Source organism: Paramisgurnus dabryanus, chromosome 4, assembly GCF_030506205.2.
Source record: "Paramisgurnus dabryanus chromosome 4, PD_genome_1.1, whole genome shotgun sequence".
In the NCBI taxonomy this organism is placed as follows: Eukaryota; Metazoa; Chordata; class Actinopteri; order Cypriniformes; family Cobitidae; genus Paramisgurnus; species Paramisgurnus dabryanus.
This window is the reverse complement of record NC_133340.1, coordinates 33,618,811-33,639,388: the sequence shown is the minus strand read 5'-3', so window position 1 is coordinate 33,639,388 and position 20,578 is coordinate 33,618,811. Positions and strand designations below refer to the sequence as shown.

At 37.5% G+C, this 20,578-nt stretch overlaps 1 protein-coding gene across 3 annotated transcripts in view; it reads right to left on the bottom strand.

Moving 5' to 3' along the window:
* grin2ab (glutamate receptor, ionotropic, N-methyl D-aspartate 2A, b) overlaps positions 1-20,578 on the bottom strand; it is a 132,792-nt gene that overhangs the window by 38,672 nt on the left and 73,542 nt on the right. For all 3 annotated transcript variants that reach the window (XR_010527692.2, XR_010527693.2, XM_065254267.2), the window contains exon 4: positions 1,692-2,287. Coding sequence is in view for 1 of the 3 variants with exons in the window: in XM_065254267.2 (XP_065110339.1) it covers positions 1,692-2,287 (596 nt within the window). In the remaining 2 variants the exon portion in view is untranslated. The remainder of the gene's footprint in view (positions 1-1,691; positions 2,288-20,578) is intronic.

Below are 20,578 nucleotides of genomic sequence, written 5' to 3'. Positions count from 1 at the left end.
TGGGCGAGCAGAAGGAACGCACTCCGAACTACACCTGCTACTCATAAACAGTCTTGGGGTTTATGCATATGATTGCCTTAAGACGTATATCTGATATACAGCCAACTAATGTGGTACTGTATAATAATCTGCAGCTTTAACTGTAATCTTTATGTGAACACGAGTCATTGCAACATTCTTTATGAAAAATAAAGCTGCTTACAATTTTAAATTCGTGTCCTCTGCTATAACAACCAGCACAATGCATCTATGCATCGATGTTTCAGGCATTAAGAAGGTTAATTCTGGCTCATTTGGATGGTGGCGTCATGCAAAATGTTCTCACATTGAAGAGTCTGCAGTGTCCCAGATACAGACAGCCTTAGCAACGAGGGAGAGATCAAAAGGAACACCTACTCGGAGCAGACGGATACCAACACTGCAAACAGCTACTGATGGTAACCCATGGCAACTCCTGATAACTGTGCGTTCCGGAAAATAGCCAAAGTGAGCGCTGTTCCAATCTAAACTAACAGTAGCTTATGTTTCAGTCTACCGGGTTGATATGGACATCTTCCTGGCCGGAACAGACTTCACAATGTTACCCGGAATTGAAATCAATCCGATAGCCGAGATATAAAAAGGAATCAGGGAGAAGGAATTATATGGGCCCCGAAATAGAAATCTTTGTGTCTTTTTATATATCCAGCATCTCTCAAATGAAACAAGCAATCTGTTGCCTGAAAGTGCTCCTTGTTTATCGCTGCTTAGGCTATTAAGATGCAGAAAGATTTGCAGAGATCAGAAAAACTCATTCAAAGAAAAATGCAACATCTATTTGACTTTTTTCAAAAACATCATATAAAAGTGCTAAGGTTTAGCCTGAATGCTACCCAGATAGCAAACAGCCACTGAATCAAAGTTAAATACTGTTTGCACCCTCCATTAATGAAAGAATATAGAAATTTAAACAAACCACCATTATGGTGATCAGTGTTTGCTTAAGTTGGGCTGTTGACATTGATTTAATGGTTTCTGTCTTGTCTCCTGCTATCTGGGTAGTGCACGGCATTAGCAGCGCAAAGGTGGTGGGTTCGATTACCAAGGAACAGACATACTGATAAGAAATCCATACCTTGAATGCACTGCAAGTCACTTCTGATAAAAGCGGCAGCTTGCAAATGTAATGTTTATTAACTATGCATTGCAAAACTCCTGGATATGTGATTTCAATCTAATGAACACCGTTAAAGAGAGCCATACCCTTAATTTAAAAACAGCTTTTTATAGATACATCACTTATATGACTGGATTCATCACCCACATTTTTCAAAAGTACTATTCATTTAAGTACTATGCTCATTTCTAAGTGCTCCCTCAATCCTATAGCTAACTAACAAATAGCACTCTTGAAAGCTTAGCCTGCTCCTTTGTGTTATAGATCTGTTAGCCAGTGAAAAACACTTGTACAAGCAACTGTTGCCCAGAGAAGTAGGTGGCCAAGCTGTAGTACGACTTGACAAGCCAAAAGACACAGCATGTAGGCCCTGCACTACTAAGCTGTGATCACACAGTCTAAAAATGATTGTCGTTTATCATGTCAAGACTAATGAAATCAGTAGGTGTCAAAGTTAATCCATGAGAACATACAGGATCAGTTTGTGGTATGTATAAAGGCATTACTACTTTTAAGTGCACAAGGTATAGCTTACCTTCGTAGAGCACTTGGTGGCACTTCCGGCTTCTCTGACTGGCTGCTGCAGCTAGCTGTTCCATCAGGTATCCGACCTTCCTCCCGAAACATGGCAGCGGCTGCAGAACTGATGATTCCCACAGCATCCTGCACACGCGTCTCCAAGGGATAATCCCACTCGTCGTATGCCACAGATATCATCCCAGTTGGAAAAGCTTCTGGGGTATGTTCGATATTTCCTGTTGTGAGGCTAGGAACAATCCACACGAAACCAGCCCCAGTGAGACCCAACGAACGAGCTTCATCTAAGACCAACGCCGCTTCGTCTTTGGAACAGTATAGAAGTATGACGGGCGACTGGATGCGTTTCAGCTGTACGTGGGCTCGGTCCTCGGGCTCGCCGACCCCATCCAGCGTCACTACGCTCTGAAGGTCCCAACGTACAAAGCTGTGGTCCACCGTGACACGTACAGTGGCTATGAACTCCTGGAAACCTGGGAACTTGGTGGTGACCACAGAAAAGACGTGCCAGTCGTACTCCTCCATAATGGCAAGCATCAACAGTGCCTCCTGCTGGAGGGAGGCTCCAAACTGGAAAAATGAAGAACCGGCATCCTAGAAGAGATGAGAGAAAGAGATGGCAAAAGAGAAAGGTGGCAGAAGAGACAAAGAGAAAGGTTAACATTTTAAAATGGGAAAATATTAACATAAATTCAAGATAACACATAGATCAGTGGTTTTTTAAACTTCCAACCACCTCTTGTGTAGGGTGCATCCCTTCGCGCCCCCCCTTAAGAAAATTAATGACATAAAAAATCTCAAACTTAGAATTAAAATTAAACAAAACATATTAAATAATACAATGTAGTGCTGCTGGTTAGTAGCCTAATTAATGTTTTTAAACATTTCATAAAACTGGGGCCCCATGGCACCATATGGTCCCCCCTAGGGAGTCCCCCCAGTTTGAGAACTACTGACATAGATACACAGTATATTTGCAATAAATACACAAAATTGACTAATCATTATAGACATCAAACCAAACTAGATTGGGTCAGCAACCCATGTGGGGTTGGCACCAAGGGGCAACCTTCCGGTCTCTATCGTTATGCCAGTAAATCCTATAGACCTCAATGTTAAAATGCCCAACTTACAGCAGAAATAAATATGTTTGGGTCCATATAGTTAATTTTTACCCTCATGACAACTGTTAGGGGTGTGAATTTTTTTGTAACAAATAAATAAATTATATTAAGCCTTAACGTTCGGCATAATTAATGGCATGTCCATTAGAGTGACAGGTGAACTGCCGTTGCTGTCACTACCGTTGAGCTAGGCGGGCGTGGTTTCAGCAACTAGGCACCTGAGTTTCACCCACGTCCCGCCTCTTTGCCCATTTATCCGCAAGCGATGTGCAGTGATGCGCTGCCAAGATGGTGACAGCAGGCTATGGGTGAGGTTATGGACACTATGTCTATATTTTTTACAGTCTATGGTTGGCACAAATGTGGACAGGGTTGTCAGAGATTTCTATGAACTTTATTATGTAATAATAAATAAATATTTTAAGCATAACTTTTATAGTTATATAGGAGCCATATACAGTAGGCCATTACTGTTATGTAGCAAACTTTTAAAGGATTAGCCATGTCATCCAAAATGTTGATGTCTTTCTTTGTTCAGTCGAGAAGAAATTATGTTTTTTGAGGAAAACATTCCAAGATTTTTCTCATTTTAATGGACTTTAATGGACCCCAACACTTAACAGTTTTAATGCAGTTTAAAATTGCAGTTTCAAAGGACTCTAAATGATGTCAAACGAGGCATAAGGCTCTTATCTAGTGAAACGATTTATTTTGGCAATAAAAATAAAAATATGTACTTTTAAACCACAACTTCTCGTCTTCCTCTGGTCCTGTGATGCGCCAGTGCGACCTCACGTAATTGCGTAATGACGTCGAAAGGTCACATGTTACATATATGAAACGCACATTTGGAGACCATATTAAACAATAAACTGACAGAAAGACATTAATTAGTATCATTCCACATACAACAACGTCGGAATGGTCATCTTTCTCCACACTTGTAAACACTGGGGCGTAGTTTCGCATACGTCATCCGTCACCTCTTAACGTGATGACGTATTACGTGAGGTCGTGTTGGCTTGTCACACGACCGGAGGAAGACGAGAAGTTGTGGTTTAAAAGTGCAAGTGCATATTTTAAAGTGCATATTTTTTTATTTTTCTTGCCAAAAATGCTAATCGTTTGCTAGATAAGACCCTTATCCCTCGTTTGGGATCGTTTAGAGTCCTTTGAAACTGCAATTTTAAACTGCATTAAAACTGTTAAGTTTTGGGGTCCAATAAAGTCCATAAAAATCCTGTTATGTTTTTCTCATAAAACATAATTTCTTCTCACCTGAACGAAGAAAGACATCAACATTTTGGATGACATAGTGGTGATTAAATTATCTGAATTTTTTTAAAGAAAATTGAATAATCCTTTAAGCTTTTTGAAAGGAAATATTTCTATAAAAGGATATATTAGACTTAAAACTTCGTCAATTAAACTTTGACTTTTAACACAAAGGCAAGAGGATCTAAGCATCATGGGCTTGTGAGTCAGATTAGGAAATGTTGACAACATCGTACAGATTTCTATCATTTTAACACGACGAAACGAATGAAAAATGAGTTACCCAAATCATGGCAATATCCCATCCATTTTTTACTATGTGCTGTTGTTTTCCCACCAAAAATGGTCTCTTCCTAAAAAGAGTGATGTCATTAAGCGCCTAGCTTTGTTTTATACAAAAAAGAGATAATGAAAGTCTAACAGGATGAAAAGAGAACACAAGAAAAACCTTTTAAATGATTACTCTCATGCAAGAAAACATGTTGTTTTAAAATAGTGATGCCATATGGTAAACTACAATGCCTGCCATTCACAAAGCTGCCTTTGAGCAAATACTACCGGCGAATGTTACCTCACCCAATTAATATTCATGAGCCGAGTCCATAAGGATTATAATGCCAGCCATGCAATTCCACTCCATCTTAAATGTTTTCACGAATGTAATTTTGGAAGCAAAAAATGGGTCATGGATCAAAAAAGGTCGAGAACCCCTAAAATAGAGAAGGAAATAGGAAGAGCAGGAAAAGAAGACGTATCAGCAGCAGACAGGGAGCAGTTGAATACAGAGAGAGGAAGAAATTACTGCACACTGTCACCAGCAGTCACTGAGTGAGTTAAGAATAATGTCTGCCTCCTCACGAGCTGACAGCTTGATATCTGAGAATACACAAACGCATAAACGAACGACAATGGGGCTTATGAATATCACAATTCACATGCTGTGCAAACACAAGCGAGTTGATCTGTCCACCACTGCGCTGTGACAGGTGCCACTACCCAAACAGTGGCACGCAGGTAACCAGGTGTTTCACAAGGAATAACATTGCACCTCTCAAGCTTAAAAAAAAAAGAGGCCAAGCACAATTTCATTTGCATGAGGGAATCATACGCTCATCTAGTTCAACTAAACTGTACCTCACTGTAACCGAACCTACGGAGAAAATTTAATCTATGGCACGTAACTGAGTCACGAGGCAATCCATCTCTCCACACATTCAAGACCGAGCGAGCACCAAACTTCACGTAAAGCAATTATTTCAGGTCCTAGAAATATATGAAACACAAACATTTTAAGAAACATTAAAACTGTGTCCTAGATACACTCAGGAGTTAATAAATCAATGCAAATACAGTGGTTGCACTTAACACTTTTATTTGATGGACTGAATGTGAATGCAGCACTTTAGGAAGTACCAGGATGCAATCGGATTATGGATATGCACACACGCCAAAAATCTTTATATCTCAGATGTAAATGCATGCATGCATAAGATGCACACCATAGCTAATCGAAAATACCTGCTCTCAGACCAGATGTGACAGAGTCACAAAAAAATCATTTTTTGGTACTTGAGGTGCTCAGGGGTTTTCCTGTTTGGCAGGAGGTTGATAAGCAAGTAAAGAGGGTTGGGATTTAGCTGGAGAGCTAGAGGCATCCGGTTAAGCACACAAACAAACACACAAATAGATGTACTTTTGTACCTAGAAAGTGCTTTAATCAGAAAAGAGGTGAGGTCAGAGCTCTGGAATATTTTTGTATTCAAGTGCATCTTCAATCCTGTCACCTGTTTATCAGTGCACCCTGACCTGGAAGCGATAATTTTCTTGCATTTCAGCATATGCACATTGCATAATGAAAACACTCTTCGAATGCTAAAATATTTCATAATACTGTACGCTGCAATCATAATGCACTTTTTTGTTTGCCCAGCTCATGCAAATTTATAAATGGAACAAATGAAAGAATCATATCAATAATTCAGTAAGCTCATGAATCTTTTCAAGTACTCTCAGATGGGATGGACAGAAACCAGAGTTAATCTTATATAACATCCACACATAGTTTTCATGCACACAAATATGCCATTTAGACAATATTTTAAATTAAATGTTTGGTTTATTTGTTTTAAATTTGCACTAGTAACAACTTATTAGCACTGCATACGTCTGTGGCGCGCTATGGCTCCGATTAGGTTTTCTTCCGCCCTCCACGCTGTGCCAACTTACAGGAGCATTTCAGACGCAAACTGGATTTGCAAGACTACGAGATTTGCCCATCCAACGTTGTTGTTGTTTTTGTAAGATTTTGACTGTACTAAATCAAGAAAAATACTATAATATATTTGTAGATATTTATTAAACATGCTAACACTGCTGTTATTATCTTGGTACTTGCTGGTTGGAATGTTTTTGTTTTGGTCTGTGTGATTCTGCCACAGCTAATTTACCCAATAGGGTATTTCCACAGCTTGGTTGCCAGTTACGACACCGCAATGTACCATAAATGCGACCTGCGAAATGAGCCGCAGACTGAGTTATAAAAATCCACATGAGCGGGTTTGTAATTTGCAATCAACAAAAACATTGCAAACGTAACATTTAGCAGATAAACTTATGCTTTCCATCGTCAGTTGCGCTCCTTTATATTTCTGGCAACCTGAGGGGGGGCCGAGAATAAATCATCACAGATATTACGAATTTAGACTGCTATACCAAGTTCAGCCACTGTTCAAATATCAAAATTACCCCATGATTTATTCACCCTCAAGCAATTCGAGATGTCCATCATCTTTCAGACGAACACATTTGGAGTTATTTTAACATTACTTTATAATGGTAGAAAACAGGGATCAGGGAACAACTTCTGACCCCCAAAACGTGCATTTATCCTTCAAAGAGTTAATCCAGACAGCTCCAAGGGGTTAATAAAGGTCTTTGGCGGGTAATCGATATGATTTTCTAAGAAAAATATCCACATTTCAAACTTTATAAACTGTAATAACAAGGTTCTGGTAAACGATGGCATCTTGTCCTAACGTGATTCACGAGAGAGTTTAAATGCAGTGAGCGTAGGTTGCCATAGGTACTAGGGATGTTAACAATTAATTAATCTTTGATTCATTGTCGTTAATAATTAAATCTATAAAACTTGACATAACTTGACAAACATATCCAGCAGGAGAAAAAAATAAAGCGTGCACGCAGTAGTTAAACTAGCCATGATCACAACGATGCTAGATGCCAAGCACACCTGGGCTTTTTAAAGTCATGCAAGACGAGGCTATCTGCCAACGCAATGAAATGGCATCCGCAGTGGATCTGATTGGATCCGATACAAAAAAATGCAAATACGGTAAGCCCAATAAAAGCAAAGAACTGGGAAGCTGGCAAAAACCCTGCTAACGCTGCTACACACAGAGAGGGAGACCGGAGGCTGTTTATTAATAAACTGATTTAAATGTAATCTTAAATTCTGGCAAGAAACTGTAAAATGTAAACTGTAACTGACTGACATAACACTCTAATCACCCGCAACAAATATCAATGATCATTATTGACTGACTGAGGTGCTGCACGCTAGTCTAGTTCACCGTTATGGGTTTTCTAATGGTAGAATACTGAAGGTTGCTATCTCCATAATTAAAGTATCTCACCGCAGGTTCAAGCTGAAGGTGACGACGGGAAAAGTGCCCTTCGTATGCTTCTAGGATATAATTACAACAAACAGTGTATCAACGACTTGGAAAGCGAGGTGAACAACTACAAAAATAATGAAACTTTTATTCTGACATGGACACATGGACATAAATGTGACTGTTGCCAAAGTAGGCATGTGAGGCAGAGTTATACACTGTCTATTAGTCATTATATTTCATTATGAGATAAGTAAATATTGATGATTTTATAGAAACACCCACTACATTGACTCATTTGACAATCCCACTAGCGTAGGGTGACCATACGTGCCATTTTCCCTGGACACGTCCTGGTCAGGATTTCCGTGGGGCCTCCGGAAGTCGCATTTCTCGACCGCATACGTCATCGAGGTACTCACATTTCAGTTAAAAACATTATAAAATTTAAGTTTTATTCTTACCTTAAAAATATAAGAGTTGCTTTTCTGAAATAGAAGCCTGAATATTAAACCTCGATGCCGTATGCGGTCGACAAATCTACCCAAAATCCTGGCCAGGATGTGTTACTGTAGCTTATGAAAACATGACGAAACTAATCGCGTGGCGTCACCTAGACTTTTGAATGCGGTTGTGCGCGGATGAACGCAAAGACGCGCGCGGACATGGATTTGTGCATGAACGTGTCAGTGCGACTGCTGCCACGCTTTTAACAACACTCCGACCGAAACGCGGGATTTATATACACAGACCATGTTTGAATTTCTATGTTTCTGGCCAGAAATACCAACTTGTTCACTTTGTCTGGTTTTAATAAGAAGACCCGCTCTGATGGAGTACTGGAGTCATTAGTTGGGTTAGTAAAAGAACAAAACTATAGCTTTTAAGTACAAAAAAGTATTTATGTAAAGATATATATTAAAATAAAAAGTGCACAACTCTTTAAGTGGATGTAATGAAGTAAAATGATTAATAATAATTATATAATAACAAATAATACAGAAAAATAAAAATTTTACTCGCCTAACGATATCATCGTCCATCGCGATGGCTTAACGTAACCATCGACAACTGCCAATTTAGGGGACAATGCCCAACTCTACCATCATCAAATATGGGGGAACTGCATAAATTGGCATCCCTAATAGGTTTGTCGCACAGTGACCCTTGTGAAACGCGTAAGTTCAACATGGCGTCGTTACAGGAAGCTAGTTATTATAGTTTATAAAGTTTAAAATATGGATAATTTTCGCATAAATTACACGCAAATACCTTTATTAACCCATTGTAGCCATGTGGATTACTCCTATGAAGGATGAATGCACTTTTTTAGGCTTCAAAAACAGAAGTTGTTCCCTGCTTTCTATCGTTATAGGCTTGAAAAAGCAAGGACATTTACTTAAAAAACTCCAAATGTGTTCAAGGTTAAGTTGGCTAAATTGTTATGTTTTGTCCGGTTTAATAAAATTTATGCTATGTCAAACAGTGCTTAATAGCACAAAAAGTGGTTCACTGGCTCGTAATCATAGGGGAACCATTTTAAGTGCACTTATGTACCACCTGTGTAGAACCATATTGTGCTATACTGTATAGAACCATATCTGGTGCTATAGTGGTGCTATATCACCCCCATATGGTTCTTCATAGATGCTATATAGCACTAAAAATGGTTCCTCTAAGATAACGAGCTTTTAGGGCTATTCAGCACAATTTTTGGGGTGTACCGGCAAGGTTTGCAGTGTTTATGTAAGGGGTTAATGCTGTGAAGATAAACCCTCTGTACAAGTCTCTCTGCAGCTCGATCCACAATAAAAAAGAAACACTCTTTTATGGCTCTTTTAATGGGGTGATAGTACTTTTGACTTAAATCTTCCTTAAAAGCAACGTTGCGCTTAAATGAGGATGCATGCATTTGGCATAGGCTATGCTTAATCTTTTATCACTTACAGTATATTTTACAGCTAAACATTTTTTCAGTTTGTGTATGTGTCACTGGGACTCTAACCTGTGACCTTGGTGTTGCTTATACAGTGCATACTGACAGAGATACACAAATTCACTCTATGTGTAATTTAATATCTTTCAAGGAGCAATTCTTCTCAACCACCTCTCACATCTGATTAAGAATGTGATGAAAAACCACATCACTAAGCCGCCCGCCCTGAGAGTCTTGAACTTCAACCTACCCTTGATTATAAAGAGATGCATTACAACCTTGAGATATCTTTGTCAAAAACTGACCCTGGAAAAATCTAGAACAAGGTAACTTTAATAATATCTGCAGGGCCACCCGCTCACCGTGATCCAAGTTCATGCATTGCATTCAAACAGTGTGCTGAAAACCATAAAAGCTTCGCCTCTATGCCATGCTGTCAAATGTATGTACTGTAGTACCATGCCTCCTTTTATTTGTTTCTCACCTGTTCTTTCAGGTCCAGAAACAAGGTGGGCCTTCATGCAAGCATCAAAAAACAGGAGCAAAACAAAGGGAGAATTTCAGCATTTGGAGAAAAAAACAGACAGAATTTATTTCGTATCCAAGAAGTTGAGTATGCCAAAGCCTCCATTTCTCTTTATCTTTGAGTTAAAAACACCAGAACTCTACCCATCTGAGCCACCTGGCATCCCTTGACCTCCCAACCCGTGTTACAGCCAAAATCCTAGCAGCTTTCCACTATACATTTAGCATTCTCAGCCATACCACTTCATCGCTCCGAGAACTTCACACATGAGTGACAACTTGGCATGATTCCTGACAACCTGCAGGCTAAAATCCCACCTTCCCTTCACGACTGACTCAAACACCCGATCCATGATACTTAAAAATCAACTCACTCCTCATTTTCCTGTTATAAATACAGTAGCGCATTCTACTTTTGTTTTTTTATGGCTTGCATCTTAAATTTGCATTTGACTTTGAAGAATTTTGCTGGAATCCGTCAGCTAGAGGTCCATGGGGGGTGCCAGTGGCTCACAAGTCACCATGATATTAAATCAACCCAAGTATACCCAGGTACCCCTACTGGAACTAGTGCATTATTATCTTGCATTACCATTTTGCATAAATTCATTAGACAGGGCAATTAATTTTTTCTTCAAGCTAAAACCGTCATGATAAATGCCGTGACGGTAACTGTGTCAGAAGCGAACTGAAATGCCCCATCTGCATTCGCATTCATATGCAGATTAACGTTGTTGTTTTTTACCGCAGTACACAGAAAAACAAGCCGAATATGAGCCGTTCGGATTGGTGATGGCATACGAAGGTCTGTCTTACTGCATTCAAGATAAAACAAAACTAATAAATCACATTGTAATGCAATAGTTGTTCTATTGCAGCACATAAACAATACTGAGACGTGCATGGGTATTTTGACCCGACTATGAAAATAATATCGTGTCTAGGGATTTATCCTGATTCTTGCCTTTAGAAAAAAAAAACTTTGAGGCTGATGGCAGACATGGAAAATTTAAGCATTATAAAATTACTCTTGCATACAACACATGATGAAATCTCAGGAGTGGGAGATAATGAGCCAGTTAAGTTAGCCAAACAAAGATGGATAGATTAGATAAAGCCAGAAACAGAGTGACAAAGAGGGAAAATGTGCACCGAGAACGAAATTGAACAGTATCCAAACCTAACAATTTCATCAGTGAATAATGGTCCGCAGATCAATTGTATATGGGCACAACCGGTTCAGACCAATGCATCATTGTTGATGATTAAACTGCTGGCTCTAATCCACTTTAATGCCTTCAAACTTATTGGATGAGTCTTCATTAGGTAGCATGACTAAAATAACCCTACAGCATTGAGGGCATGACAATGAAAAATGTTGTTTTCTTTAAACAAATGTTTAATCTAAATCCAAATGAGTGTGTTTGAGTTAAACATTTCAGGAAATAAGGAGCTACTGAAAGTGGCAACTTTACATGCCTAGCAGAGCATCACAAAAAGGAGATGTTGTCTGATCTTTAAGACTTCAGGCAATGATTAACTGCTAAACTATAGTGACACATTTGCTTTTCATTATAGCATACGTCAAACTACATTTGAGGTTTGAAATGGTTTGGGATTACTGTGTCTATATCATTTAACAATTCCCCACATCGTATTCTTTGCTTTAAAAGGACAGGTCCCTCAAAAATGAAACATATATTATTAACTCACCAAAATATTGCTCCATCCCTGTGTGTGCTTTTGTTTTTAGGTGTTGGGTTTTGGATCAATATACTGGAAAGGGCTATTAAAAATAACCCAGATAGAATGCAACCATTGAAACAATATTGAAAACAGTTGATTTGTCAATGTTAATACTATTGAATCAATATCAGGTTTGCACCCTCCATTAATATTGTTTTTTTATCACTTATTGTGATCAGTGTTTGCTCTAGTTGGGCCCTTGACTCTTGACATACACTAAGTTAAATCTTCTCTTTTTTAGTGTTTGTATGTGTGTCATTCATGATGTCAGAGATAGATTCAGTAGTTTAACCTTCTAAGTATTTTTATAATCCTCAAAATAACAGACCTGACACTGCTTCCAACTAGTACTGTAATATCCATTTCTAACACATCTTTAACAGTATTTCATAAATATTATTTAGGTATATTTACAAAAATTAAACTCCTTGATAACATTAGAGCATTGTTTTCTTTTCAACAGCAATGTATTTTAAAACACTGATTCAACAGCCAAAGAAAACTTACCATTAAAACACAAGAGTCAAGGGCTCAACTAAAGCAAACACTGATCACGATAATGGTGATTTGTTGAAATTTCAAAAATGTTTCAATATAAATGGAGGGTGCAATCCTGATATTGATTCAATGGTATTAACATTGACAAATCAACAATTTTTAACATTGTTTCAATGGTTCCATGCTATTTGGGTAACCATTGACAGCCATTGCTTGAGGATGAGTAAATCATGGGGCAATTTCTTTTTTATTTAATTTAAAATCTTAATTTTTGGGAGCACTGTCTCTTTAAATAGTGTCTAAATCTGCCACCAGACTTTCATGCAGACTTTAAGGGGTTGTGCACACCAAAACATTTAAACGCGGCTGAAAACGCCTGGAGGACGCCTAATGTCAGCTGTTTCTTCAGCTGAGCGCTTTGGAAGCTGTGATACTTCAGCTGTGAGCCGGTTGGATGCGGTTGTAATGTCCCGCCTCTCCTCCACTGGGATTGGACAACCGTGTGAGAACTGACATTGACGAGCGGAGCTTTTCACCCAAAGTTGAATATTTTTCAACTCTCGGTGCTCAGCGTGGAAAATCCGCCGAGTGCCGGTTTTTGGCGCGGAAGAAAACCGCTAGCTGCTGGCTTAATTGAAAAACGCAGAGCTTCCATTGGAAACAATTGAAAACATGCACCGGCCACCGGAGTAAAAGCTTTGGTGTGCACGCCTCCTAAAGGTGCACTGTGCAAGATTTTTAGTTACTGTAATAAACACAACATTCATACTTGGCTCCTCCTCACCACAAAAAGCACACAAAATGACAAAATATTAATAGCTTGTATGTATATGTAAACTTAATTTATACTTTATATTTACCCACACAACTCCCTCTTTTCAGGTCGCAGACAATGGATTTTCTACTTTCTGTTTGGTTTGTGGCAGCTGTTGTTGCGTGTTAGACAATATTAATCAAAGCCCATAGTCAGATCTACCAACCTCAAGTGCTATTTTTCTCTAATAGTAGGATTTAGTGCGTACATAAACTGCTTAGTATGTTTATTGCAAGCTACTGAGGCAATAGCACACATCTGTCCAACAGAACTCATGCCAACACTCAGACCCAGGCTCTTCTTCAGCACTCGACTACTTTTATGAGACTTCTCTGCCCGGCGTTTAGCCTCTGTATATTTGCAGTTTTTATTGTGCCATGTTATTTTTGTAGCTGCTACCCACTAAGGTCGCCTCCCAGAAATACACCAAGCACCTCAAAACAATACATAAATAAGAAAATACAGGCAGAGGACAGTGTTTCTGTAGACACAACACTACACACCTTTATTATATCATGAATAATGAATGATAGGGATTATTTTTTGATTAGGGATCTGCAGAGTTTAGCTTCAATCTTGGAGTGGCCTGTAATTTGCATGCAATCTTGAAAAACTGATAAGATGCTTCAGATTTGTTTGATTTATGCTGGAGCTAAGCTTTACAAAACCGTATTTGGAAATGAATTTCATATATTACAATATCAAACCAACCGGTTCCTGCTAACATACGATACCTTTTGAATATCCTAACTTTTTGTGACATGTTTGCTTTAAACCAACTGATCTTAAGGTTATTTTTAATGGTGGTACGTTCCTTGCCCTCAAGTTTGCATGTGTTTGTAAATATTATTCTTGCATTGACTTTTGTCTTTCGTCCTTGTTTGTTTTTATTTTAAAGTACTAAGTCTAACTTGTTGAAGTCTCTTGCTTTATATTTTTGCTCTTGACTTGATGCACCTCTGGATTCTTGTAAGAAGAAACACAGCTCTTGGGTTTTAACATTCAGCTCGCCTGAGCTAAATCCTTAAAGAATGCTAAACCCATATTCTCGGGTCAGGTCTGTAACATGCATTAATAGGATCTCAGCAATAGGAGCACAGCTTTATTTATTAAAGGCAAAAATAAACAGCAAAAAACACCATGAACAACAGGCAAACAAGATTCAACAAAAAACTATGAAGGTTATTTATAAACAGAACAACAAACAAGAAAGGACAAGAAAACCCATACATTATAAAGGGCAGTGGCGGCTTGTGACTGCTCTTCTGAGAGGAGCAAATTCAAAATATGTGTTTGTTGCGTCATGTGAACCATGTATCACGTGTTTTTTAAAAAAAAGTGCCTGCTGCACACGCCTCTAAACTGTTTATGATAAAAGAGACGCTCATGTTCACAAAATACGCAAGACACTCCCTTAACAGTAAACTGTTACGCATGAGATTATGCGAGTATCTGGCAAATGCGAGCATCTCTTTATCATAAACCCTTTAGACGCGTCTGCACCAGGCACTTATTTTGTGCTGCATCCTTGTCACTTTTCGGAGATTTTCACCGTTTTGATAGTGTTTTGATCGTGTTACATTACTCTGGCAGCAGGCGCTGCAGACAGCACAGTCGCAGACGTCATCAGCGTCTGAGCGCGCTCACAAGCTGTTTGATGCTGTTGCTGCTGCATTTTGCTATCGGAGGAACTAAAACGTGTAAGAAACACTCACAACATTTCCAAACCCTAGTACGGCAATGTGCAGTTAACCTCCTCTGTGTAGAAAATGTATGGTTTAAAATGTGACCGTCTCAACGTTATATTAGTAGAGATTTCTAGATTCATCTTGGTACAACGCCAAAGTTCACGATGGCGCGGAATCACACATGTTCACATATGAGGTAAAATTTGATGCAATAATGTGTTCCTCTAATAATTTTATCTACACATTTTTTAAATCATTATTGAACATTACAATCACGTGGCTATGGCTTATGTCATTTTCGTTGTTTATATACTTTATGGATTTAAAATTACATTAATGCATTTTGCACAACAACTGCATTATCATATAAAATTAATGACACAATTAAACAAGTCATTTATTAAAACTTAAATAAATAAAACATGCCGTTTCAGATGAAAATATGATACCAATATGTCATTATTCCGATTGAATAGTATTTGATATGAAAGTTAGTCAACACTTTTATTTTGGCAGTTTTTGCATGAAAGCAGGGGTGTTCAGATTGTTAGAAATGTAAGTGCCATGGAAAAGACTGAAAGCTTTATAATATTTCTTTTGATGTATGTATATGCACAAATTTCTGTGAGCTGTGAACACTGTGCCCCCTTAAAAAAAATGGTGCATGACGCCCCTGCACACACATGATGGGCTACATACATGTTGTGATGAACTTCATATCAAGCGCCCTCGTAAAAAAAAGTCACCAGCCGCCAATGACAAACGGTTTAGATAAATAAATAATTACAGGGTTTAGATTAATCCAGGACTAGACCTCAGTTAGATTAGACATTTAAGTAGTTTTTACAAACATACCTTACAAATACATTACTGGTGTGCATCTTGACACAAAACAATGATATATGTTAAGATACGTCAGTGCAAGATGTTTTTAAATTAAGGCAGGTCCAACTTGCATGTTAGTCTTGGAGTAGGATAAGCCCTGTCCAGAAAACTGCCCCTTACTGTACACACATATATATATACAGTGTTGATGTTAATGAGATAATGAAGTAATGATTGAGTGATTAATGATGAACACCTGCTTTTAACAAACACAATGACTGAAGAAAAGAAACAAACACAACAGATACAACTGATTTACAGTCCCAAAGTTTTAGATGAACATCAATTGCAAATAACAGATGAACACAATAAATCTGTCAAGATCTCACCAGATGAGGATGAAACACAAACGTTATTATTTTCACATATTACAAACCACTTTGACTTTATTTCATACATGTACAAAAGATCTTATTGAGAATTAACAGAACTTTATATTTTATTAAAAACAAGTTTTGTTTGAAGTCATCATTACGGTGATCAGTGTTTCTGTTAGTTGGGCTCTTGACCCTAGCAATCATTAAATCGATTATTTTGTTCTCTTTTAGCAATTTTACTGCAATTACTAAAAGAGAACAAAATAATCAATTTACTCCAAATTTTGTGCATTGAATAAGAAAGAGCTTAATGAAATAGTAGTTGAACTGCAGTCGATAGCTTCAACAACAAAATAAAGATGTGTTTGAGAAAATGTTGGGGTGATTTGTCAAAAAAAATGTATTAAGCAAATGATGTTCTTAAGATAGATCAGGTAAAAATTTTTCATCTGCAAGGAATGGAGGCGTTATTACTCATCATACAAACCTAAACAATGGTGACAATAGTAAAGCACAATTGCTTAATTTATTCATGCTGCAATGCATGCTGGGAGTCATGGATGACTTTTTTACTATTTTTATACCCAACATGCATTGCAGCATGAAGCTTTTTATTGTTGAATGTCACAGCTGTTGAGGCTCATAATCTGCCAAGTGTTTTACTTTTTTAAACTTTAAAAGATTTTATTCACAGGGAACTATACTGCGGTACTGATTTTACTATCAACAAAGCAGACAATATAATTTTGGATTCTTTGCCTCTTATAAATGTGCTTTAGAAAAACACTATTACCGCAAAATTAAATCAGTGTTTAATTGGTATTTATCAATATAATCTAGGATGGAGTACATGGAGGTTTTCAAATGTGTTACTAATATATAGAATAATGCAATAAGTAATACTACAATTCCAAACTATATATTTAAATCTTGTCCAGAAATTGAAAACATAGAGAATGCAAAATGATTTTGATGTATTAGGTAATAATATAATGAAGTAGTGAGATCTGTAAGATTCTAATAGGACCATAATACTGAAAGCAGTATTAAAGTAATGTTTAAAAGAAAGTCCTAAGTTAAGCTAATATCATTATACTAAAGAATGTATTATATGCCATACTATAAATATATTATAAAGAATATAATAAATACTACATTATAGAATTTAACAGAGGAAGTAGTAGCTGGACAGTCATCAATTTGGCAGCATGAGGATGGGCATCAGGCGAATCGGTGGTGGGATGAGCATCACACCAAACTGGAACTGAGCCTATCTGTCTCAGATGTCCTCGGGGAACCGAGGATGAGACAGGGAAACAGAAACAAGTTGCTATTAGCGTAGAGGCAGCTTACATGTAACGTTAAAGGCATACAGTCATAAAGTATAATGGATGTGCTTATGCTCGGTTCCGATCAAGCTAACTATCGCTGTATAAGTATGTATTTGGAGCTGAATTAGGTAAATGTTTGGTTAAAAAATAGATGATCGAATGCGTCTGAACTCCGAATATTGCTGGGAAGGTCATACCACACAGCTTAGGTGCTAGGTAGGAAAAAGACCTACCACCTTTTGATATTTGAGGGATTATTAAGAGACCAGCCACTATATTAACTATTATACAGTTGCCATATGAGCATCTTTTATTGCTACTATTTTATTTATTAATCCTGATTCATCAAAAATGTCTTTAGATGTTTGAAAGTTAAATCCTTTTAACACTTTTTAAAAACTTTATTTCTCAGTTCCTCAAATCTATTAAACAAACATCTCTTTATTCTTGTCATTTTACTATCAAACATCTATCAGAAGGGTCTTTTCTTTCTATCAGCTTTCCATCTCTGTAAAGCAATCGTGTTTTCCTTCCACTGTACTTCACAAACATCCTTTCATCACAACACTGCACTTGTTTATTTTATCCATCCATCATCCAACTAACCATCAGCTACCAAAATGTTTCTCACTTCACACGCACACCTCCACCCTGACACCTCTCCGTTCCCAAAGCCCTTTATCACAACAACCACTCATCCATCAAATATCTCCATAATTCGCACACACTGAGCATAAGTGAGATTTGCTTTAGATTTTTCCATACATGAAATTAATGACGTATGTGTTCTTCTTTTGAGAAAAAGTTGGATATATTATATAATTTAGTATGCATGAAAGTATGTGTGCGTGTGTGTACATTGCCATTCAGTGCAGATTCTCTCTTTTGGAGCGGAAACACATTATGTTGTTTCTGCTTGCAATGCCTTTTTAATGTCTTGATTATTCTCCCCCTTAGGCTATTCAAAGCCCAAAATACTCAAAATCCCAGAATTCATTAGAAGTTCATTACATTGGGAAAACTCATAGTCCAATAAACTTACAAGACTTTGAGCATCATGCAACTTAAGCAAGACTTTTTGCTGTGATGTGCCATTCAACCAAAATAAGCATTTCTTCCGATCTCTTCCCTTATTAGATCAAGAGTAATTGGAGCTTGATGGAAAAATCTAATTCAAATCCCATATTAGATACAATAGTACCAATGCCTGGAACCAAAGGAAATCTGCATTTTCTGCACCAATTATTGGGGAAAAGCGGTGGAATGTTGTGGAGTCTACATGAAACTGCTTGCAACACATTTTATTTTTTGTAATGTTTAATAACCAAAACTAAGAATATGCATTTTGATAAAATGCTAGGTAATAATTCACTTTTTCTCTACACTCTAAGAAAAAAGGTATAAAAGGTCAGTATTAAAAATTTAATTCTTCATTTTACGCAAAATCCCATATTCGCTGTGTTATTCTGTCATCTTTTCTCCCTTTTTTCCAAAACACAATAATAGCCAGTCCTCCTTCCTTGTGAATCTTATGAAAAACTTTCCACTATTTTACTCAAAGTTAACGAAAATTAAGCAGGACCAAAACATTTTACAGCAAAAGTCCATATCAGTACCCCATAAAGGTACCTACTGGTGCCAAATGTATTCTTATCTGCAGGGGTGGGCGATAAATCGTTAGGTATCTGTATGATAAACTGGTGGAAATTTTGGACTATTGTCTCTATCGAGGTTATGTGCGCACGGTGCTGTGCGCATGATCACGAAAACACAACATTTGTACATGTATTTAAGCACAGCAGTTTTAAAACAAGTGATTGATTTTAAGCCATTAAAACATAAACAACAGTGCTAAATGCACGCACTATTTCTGTGTGAGAAAAACGCGAAAGCCGTGCAAGCTGCTCATTGAGCTCATAAGTATTTTGGCCACTTTATTGGCCTTACAGTTACATTTAGTCATTAAGCAGACTTTTTTATCCAAAGCGACTTACAAATGAGGTAAACAATACAAGCAATTAGAATAACACAAGACCGGCAACACATAAGTGCACTAAAACTGGTCTCATCAAGCCTAACACAGTATACATAGCCAAGTTTTTGTTGTTGTTAAATACATATGCGTCAAAATTGCTTTCTTTGCAAGTATCCCCATAAACACAACCATTTAGGTCTTAAGAGAAAGTAAACAGCTGAAAAAGAAAATGCATGTACAGTATATTACATCCGGAAAATCTTATCCTTATTTCATCACTGACTTTTTTTCTTCAGTTGAGTTTTGTTTCTTTGTTTACATTCTTTTTTATGCTTGTATAAGTTTTTTGTGAGAGTTATGAAAATTTGATGGCAAAGAGAATAGAAAGAAACAACGTAGTTGGCGGAAAGTTGTCGATAAAAGCGATAGATGACATCAGCTAAAAAAAGAAACATTATTTTTGAATGATGGTGTGCGTGCATCGATAAATAGTGCCCGAAGGCAACAGTTATGTCGTATTTTGAATGCAAGTAGGGTCAGTTTTAATTTCACGTTGAATTTCAAATGCTAATCAAAACTGCGAATCCTTCACTTTTAAATTTACATTCATTTACACAATGGTTAAATCACTGAAGCTTGCAATAACTGTTGAACCTAAGCAGACGTTTCCACTCGACTGCTGTATCAAACCGTATCCGTCTCCTTTGAAGTGTAAAACTCAAGCCAGTGGGCCCGTATCCAGGGTAGTTTGGGAATAGAAAAGAGGGTTGTGGGAGGGAAAGAGACGAAAAAGCACCCTTTTACGATTTCTGTGACTCTGTGCCTCTGCTATGCTACTTCAAAATGGTTTTTATCTGGCTGGCTAGAGGGGTCGGGTTAAAATGTATTTGGCTGTAGCATTACGCAGCCTCACATTATGTCAAAGAGACAGGGTTACAGCGGAAGAGCTAGTCATAGTTTGATTAAGGATAACTAACAAGAAATATTGAAGTAGATATAAAATATTAACATGCATGTATCACTTATAATGAAACCAGGAATGCAAATGAGGCAATTTCAATTTTGTGTCGACTGCAAGCAAATAAATCAAATATATGTAGAAACAAATATGTAAAGAATTGGGAATGTGTAGAACTTGG